Here is a 7736-nt window from a genome sequence, read left to right as displayed (position 1 = left end):
TCTAACCTTTCGAGCTAAACCGAAAAAATGACCCCCAGAGATATGAGGCTAAAAAATGGTGAGTTAAAAATGAATTACATTTTTAAAATGATTTTAAAAAATCACAAGAAGTTCATTTTCAGAGTTGCTTATGACTCCTTTGGTGTCATGTACCTTCTCCACAGGTACATGAAACAAACAGTGGAAAAGCAGTTTGTAAACATTCACGGGAGCAGTTCAAAAATCTGTCCACAGTGCCTCATCAGATCACATGTGCTGCCAGGTTTTATCCATTGACTGAATGTGCTCTTTGGCCTTCATCCTGAGTGCTGCGATGCTGGAACTCCTGTCGTCCTCCATCGGGTATTTATCATTGAAGCTGGGTGGGCACTGGTAGGGAGGAGGGCCCATCGGCTGCATGCCTTGTACCATGCCAGGTGGGCTGTTGAGGAAGCTGTGGCTTGGATAGGTGGGCTGCAGGCCCTGCGGTGAACCCATGAACCCTGGGATTGTATGCATGGGTGTGGCACTGGAGATGGGCGAGGTCAGCCAGGGATCTAGGGGCATCGGGTTAGCCACTGGGCCCACACTAGGAGTCATCGGGGGACGATTGAAGGATAGCATGGGAGAATCATGGAGCTTCATAGTGCTAGTGTCCATCTTTTCTTGACGTCTCCACTTTGCTCTCCGGTTCTGGAACCACACCTGGACAATGGGATGTGGAGAAGAGATTACATGAGATGGTGCTGTAAGGCACTGAGAAAAAAATAGCACTGATAATGCCAGTGGGTGGTGTAGAAGTTGGAAATGGTACTAATGGTAAGCCATTAGGATATCACATAGTCCTTACCTGAACGCGAACCTCAGGCAAATTAACCTTCATTGCCAACTCCTCCCGGCTGTAGACATCAGGGTAGTGGGACTTCTCAAAGGCTCGCTCTAGCTCATGAAGCTGGTAGGTAGTGAAGGTGGTCCGGTTTCTTCTGTGTTTCTTTTTAGAGTGCTCTTCCTCTTTCATGGTCTCTGGAGACCCCTCAGCAACATCCAGTTCCTTCTGTAGGTTGCTCATTTCTTCATCACACTTGTCACCTGAGAAAAGGTCAGATTCTAAAATGAAGGACAGGATACATAGTAAGATGTGTAAGATGTAAGAAAACATATCCCTTAACACCTCTCAGAATGAATGTAACATTTTGAACAGCCAACTGGTTTACAACTGGTTTCAAGCCAGTTAGCGGTCTTTAAATTTTGGCAACTCTACCATCTCAACAAATCTTTTTTGGCTGAGGCTAGGGCATCAGGATAGAGGAAGGAGGAGCTAAAAGAGCAATTGAGGAAATCTTGGAGAGGTTTGACCATAGTACATTTAAAACTGCAAAAGCAGGCAAGGAGTCCATTAGTTTTGTTCTGTATCCCACCTACAACCTAGAAATCAAGAATAATAACATTTTAGTGAATCTTTGGGAGTACACTTCAAAGGTTTAAGATAGTAGGTAAAGCATTTCTCAGAAGGTACCTTCTGTCAGGTTAGGATTAGGGTTAGGCATTCAGTTGTGAGTTGTGGTAAGGAGCTAGGGAATGCATTATGTCAACAAGTGTCTATGTGTGTGGACGCATGCATGACTTTTTAAAAGTCACTCCCCACATTGCTTCCCACTCTGTCATCCTGATTCCACCTGAAGTTTTGTTACCAGCATTAGCAATATCTGACTACCTAAACGTTTTTGCTTTAACAGGGTTCATGTTCTACAACATTTCCAGAAATTGGGTCTCTTATTTATTTAACTAAAACAGTTATTCTTCTCTCTTCTCTCTGTACACTTGTAATAAAACTCTCCTTACTACCATTTTATTTATTTATTTGATATCAAATAAATAATTATACTTCACCTCGTAAGTACATGCTGTTTTTTGTCGACTTTCAAGAAGAAAAGATGCTGGAGTAAAATATTTACTTGTGTGAATGATTGAACAGTTAATCAAAAAGTGAAATCCTAACTTTTCTCCTCATGATCAAACAGCTTAATGACTGATGCCCTTTACAGTTGAGGGCTTGTAAACACCAGGGGTTCGGCAAGTCCAAATGTCATCAAGTCTTTCACTGAATTCTTCCCTTGCAGTAATCCCATAGTAACAGATGCTACCATCTAAACCTGCAAGTCCCCGCCTCCTCTAAGAACAAGGGACTTTTGTTGGCTCCTGCACAGGCCAAGTAAACAGTCATAGTCCAGATTAAATGGAAGTACAGTAGTGCGACTAGCAATTCAGACTCAACTATGAATATTTGGAGTAATTTTATGAACAAGTCAATGCAGACTCCAGACTCTATTTACGTAAAAATGCATGTGCATTTTTAAGTAAATAGAGCTGAAAAAACAAGTCAGAACGTCAACCACATCAACAGCAAATTAGAAATGACATGAGTTGAACCATCCAACAAGTCTTTGGAAATATCTGTAAGTGCATGATGATCACAAGAAATCACTAACAGAAGGTAAGCTCACGAGCAAACAGCTGCAAAATTTAAAGTGTGCATTTTGTAAAGGACCTGTTGCTTTTATTTAGCAACAAGTGGGCAGACTTGTACTGAACTACATTATAGGAGATCTGCAGCCTTCGCATTTAAAATTAAAAGAAAAATCAAGATATTAATGTGAACTGTGAATGTGAGCTAGTTTATATTAATCTATGTGAACTGCTTGCTTTAAGTGAGTAAGTTAAGTAAGTGTGAACTTGCCATCTAAACTGTGTTATCATTGATTATAATATCATTAACTCTAGATTAAACTTGAAACTCTTGATATATTTTTCTTATAAGGAAAGTATCATGGTTGGTCAGGATCCACTCTCTTGACATAGGAGTCACTCTGTGGCTTTGGCATACACTTCTGCATCTGTATCTGTACAAGTAACTGGCATTAAGCACCCTCATAGTGGTGTGTAGTCTGTCATATCAGTCATGTCATGTGGTGATAAGTGTAGCGATAAGAAATGTAATCTTAATATCTAAACTGAAGTCCAAATTTAGCAGATCTTTTTTCACATATTACATTTTCCCTCAGGGCTCATGTGAAAGACTTGCAAAATCTTGTTTTGGTGTATGAAACACTCAAAATCCAATCAAATACTCCAAAGAAGCACAAATCACTCCTGTCCAGCGTACAGTACATACAGTAATCTTCTAATCTTCTTCACTGTCCATCCGTCCATGCTCCTCCATTGGTCAGACCTGTCGTAGTTCACTCATTGGCTGTTGTCTTATGTGGCTACTGTACTATACCATTCACATCGATATGACATTCATATATTCAGTTATTAAGTGTAAACAGCAGTTGCAGGCTATTTTCAATCATGCTTTCTTACATTCTACATATACAAATAATTGTTGTTACTCTTGGTTATTAAAAATCTGTAATTTGCAGGTGTCCACAGGACGCATATGAGATCTTTTATCTTGACCAAGTAACAGCAGGGCACATTAAAGCATGGCCACTGAGAGACAGCATGTGTTGCAGTTGTTTATGGCTATGAGGGTGTCAGTAAATCTACAGCACTCTAACTGTTCTGTTTGTAGGCTTTTGCAAGGTCCGTTATTTAGTAATTTTGCTCATTTTTAGAATACCAAAACATCATCATGTCCATAAATAATAACAGTATTGGATTTGGTAACTTAAGTATACAGTAGGTGACTAGTTTCCAGACATTTCATGTCATGTCTGTTACAGGATTTAATAGGATTTTTGCATACAAGTAGTTGTAAAACAAAGTGAAAGAAAACTGAACCGCATTCTTTATTAAGTTCAGCTGATTTGCGGTAGGTAATAATGCCTGGCAGCAGGCTAATTTTACTGGCTTCTTAACCTTTTGTTTCTAACCCTGATCCCTGGGTCCATACGTACAAAGCACTGCTGTGTGGACAAGCATGTTCTAATTCACCAAACACTATTTTAAATTTTCTCAACACTGCAAAGGTAAATATGCCAAGCTGAATAGACCTTTGTCACAATAGGCACAGCAAGAAGAGCAAAGGTTTACAGTAACTAATTACATTAGTTTTGGCTCTCCTCCATTAAGCTTGCATGCACAATACCAGGGCCCTGGCACTGAAACACCTGACTGGAATGTAACCATTATTCAGTGTAAGACAAAGACAGAGAAAGCTGTTCCTGGGATGTTTGTGCAAACTGATGTACAAGACATTTAATATATTTCTGTATGATATACACTAAAGATCAGGTCATCATCATTGTTTTAATTACTTCGCTTAGTTCAAGCTTCATGTAGATTAACTCAAAACTTAGAACAAGCAGCCCCGAAGTCTGTATTATAATGTGTATAAGTATAAGTAGGCATTCATGACCAAAGCCAACATTATGCTTGATTTGCTGTTAGTTATTATTCCATCTTTCTTTGTTTGGCTTCTGTATATCTGCTGTTGTCCAACAAATGTGTGACTCCAGCTGTATAAAATAGCATTTCATAGAAGTGACAGGGGTATGTTCTATGTTTAGAAGGAAGCACACAATATAAATGCACTTGCCGTAGTACTGAGCTCCTTTTCCACTCACCAAAGCTCCCATCATTACAATACATTTTGCAAATTGGGGGCTTAAGTAGAAGTTTGATTTACATGCTTCAAGTCACTGTCATTTCAGACAACCGAATATGCCAACATGAGAGTGGTTGCTAGAAGTTGACATGTTGTCCATGTTTATGGAAGGACACTGGTCCAATACACTGGGGAAAACTGTGTGGGAGTATCGCGTTTAAACCGGACATACAAGACTGACAGACTTAATACAGCACTAATTCCACCTGTTACACAGTTAAGGACAAAATCCCCTGAACTCATTATGATCCTGTAGACATGTATTAGAGGTTTTGTGACTGACAATAGTGTCTTTTCTTAAAAGACTCACCGTGGTAGGAAGATTGTTGCGAGCTGTCACCCAGGTCTGGAAGGTGCCCATAGGGGTCAGACGGGACCTGCTTCTCAGGGTGCTGTGGGTTTTCTATGTTTGTTTTTTGGCTGTCATCATCTCCTACGGAATGGAGTAAAGGGTCCTGGTCTTTAGTGAATCCCAGTATGACATCAATACTATGGACCCTGCCTCCACCGCTCGACCCAGCACCTTTTGCCATGTCATAGTTATCCAGGCAACTATCGTCCACTATTCCCAGAGTATCCATTGACAAATGCATCCGAGCCTTTGGAGACAATTTATCTCTTGTTTGCAAAATGAAGCAAAATGCTACTCAGTCAGACAAGGCAGAGCAGTTGTTGTGGTGTTCTGCGTCACATGCAATGGCTTGAGATGCGTGAGGGCCGTATCCTTCAAGGAGCGCTTCAGTGAGGCTGAATGTATTGTTAACACAAAAGTAGAGCAAACTCACATCTTTGTCTGCAAAAGAATAAGAGTAAAGAAATAAAGACTTAACAAGTATAGCAAAGCAGTGCTCTTACATCTAATAAGTAGTTTAATGGTTTTGCAAATGTTCTTTACAGACTTACAGGCAAGAGTTGTGGTGGAAATTAGACATGTCAGTTTGATATCTATTAGCAAGCAGTTCCCTTGTTTTGATTATTTAGATAAGTTGCTTTAAATAGTTAGTGTTAATATCTTCCTTTTTCTACAACAAGAAACTTAACCTCCACTTAAAGTTGTGCTGTCATTTCCATTCTGATGGATAATTCTAAAAAGTTGCGTGTTGTTGAATACACACTCCGCAAATATGTTTAGTGTCTAAAAGACCCATTTTAGACCTCAGCATTTTTAAAGTTTTTACATTGGTATACATTTTATTAGATTTAAAATTTACAAATGTCTATACATCTTGAAAGGCACCAAAGAGCAAACTGCACTTACATTTTAGTCTCTTACTTGAATACAAATGAGCATTATGGAAACTGATATAGTACATTAGCAAATGCCATAATTGAGTGAATGAATTATAAGGAAGTATATAAAGTAATCTTACCTTCCCTCAGGTTCCTACTACAGGCTACGCTAAGCACATGGTGTCTCTGTAGTCCATAAGTAGACGAATGACACTAACAATATCTACTGAAGGCACTTGTTACTCCCAGTTAAGTCCTTGAAATCCCCTCCACACAAATGAGCAAAGGAGCTGTTGGAGTCCTGTGCAACAGGCACATGTAATGTCTTTCTCTCCTGAAAAAACTGTCCTTAGCCACACAAAACACCAACGCTTGTGGGGGAATGGTAGTAAAACCAAAGGGTTTATGAGGTTTATTAATTGGAATCCTTCCCCTTTAAGAATGACTGACAGTTGTTTTCTGGTCAAGTAATTGCTCCAAATGTGTCCTGCATTCAGACCACAGAGGGAGGCCATTGCTAATGAAGCCACGACAAAACTTTCTTTCAAAAAATCTATTGTCTGAAAGATAATGGCTCGTACCGAGAGTTTTCACTAATCCCTTCATTATAGACAATGTAAGGGAGAAAAGACACGGAGATGCACTTTTAACTTGAATGGCCACACACTGTAAAGGCTTACACTCAAAAAAGAGTTTCATTCGAGTAGGCACTTAAATCTGAATGTGCAGCGTTGCTTTTGGAAGAGCAGGTATAAACAATGAATTAAAATAAGAACAAGAGTGAATCACGTGTTCAAAGCAAATTTTATTATATTGCATTCTTTTGTTAGGGGAACAAAGCTATGTTATAATAGTTTCCAACCCTATTATTATCAATTTTTAAGAAATGTTGTTTAATTATAGAGTTACTAGAAATGGTAACCAACTATTTACGCTGCAATCATGATAATAATAATAATGATTATAATACAATGCCTTATGCTACATTTTTCGGATTTGTACCAGACTGTCCAAGAAGCCAAAAAAGCAGTGAGTTAAAGTACAGGTCCAGAGAAGCAAAGTCATAAGGGACTATCCTCTATTTAACCTAATTAATTCAAACATGAGCAGTTAGTGGACAAGACTCAACCCAGTCCTTATCACCCCTTTGATTTCTGTGGTGACTGCGACATACAATCATATTGCTTTAACGTCTCAAAAAATAAAAAGTAACAGCCTGCTTTACGGATAATTGTTGTCTCTCACCCTCTGATAGTTCACAGTAGAATTGGGTTGGGGGCATCGGGAGCATTTTATCCTGCAGCCTGCATGTTTCTACTTTGCCAGCTGGCACAACCAAAGCTGTGGCAGCTACAGTAGGTGTTGCAGAGATCAATCCCATCCTTAATGAGCCTAAAGACTTCACTAGAGATTTCCTCTGACCTCACTCCTCCTATCTGGAGCTATATTTAGGAGTTCTTTGCACACCAAACAAAAAAGCCAACAAAAGGGTTGTAGGAAATGCCTTTTCGAACAGTATGTTGTTGAGAAATCATGAGTTGAATCCCCAACATTAACCAATCCACCTCAAGAGCATGCTGACTTTTTTATTAAATATGTTAATATCCCTTAAACACCCATCTGATTGTAAAAAGTTTCTGCATTTTTTTTAATATGCCTTTTGACACCTATTAAAGACCATAGTGAGGAGCTTCCATCCATGGATACATCTTACTCTTAGGAGTCAGGGAGATGCACAGACACTTGACACTCGTCTGAAAGATTGACACATGCCTAAGCTGACGAGGAACTTTAAATGCTAACAAGTTTAAAGCCATCTGGCATCACTGGGCTGCATCGCTTTCTAAGAGCAGAATGGCTTTGGGTTAAGTGACTTTGGCTGAACACCTTTTCTTGGTTGTCAGGGTTGTTTTCTAAG

General features: G+C 39.4%; 1 protein-coding gene across 1 annotated transcript; it reads right to left on the bottom strand.

Moving 5' to 3' along the window:
- Positions 1–246: 246 nt before the first annotated feature.
- Positions 247–5251, bottom strand: rx2 (retinal homeobox gene 2). The gene is made up of 3 exons (XM_041949813.1): positions 4899–5251; positions 830–1086; positions 247–684 (listed from the first exon to the last, which is right to left on the bottom strand). Exons 1-3 carry the CDS (start codon positions 5179–5181, stop codon positions 247–249), a joined length of 978 nt encoding a protein of 325 aa, XP_041805747.1. The 5' UTR covers positions 5182–5251.
- Positions 5252–7736: the final 2485 nt, after the last annotated feature.

This window comes from Chelmon rostratus, chromosome 12 (genome assembly GCF_017976325.1).
Source record: "Chelmon rostratus isolate fCheRos1 chromosome 12, fCheRos1.pri, whole genome shotgun sequence".
Lineage (NCBI taxonomy): Eukaryota > Metazoa > Chordata > Actinopteri > Chaetodontiformes > Chaetodontidae > Chelmon > Chelmon rostratus.
Note: the sequence above shows the minus strand (reverse complement) of the source record. Positions and strands in the feature narration are given on the sequence as shown.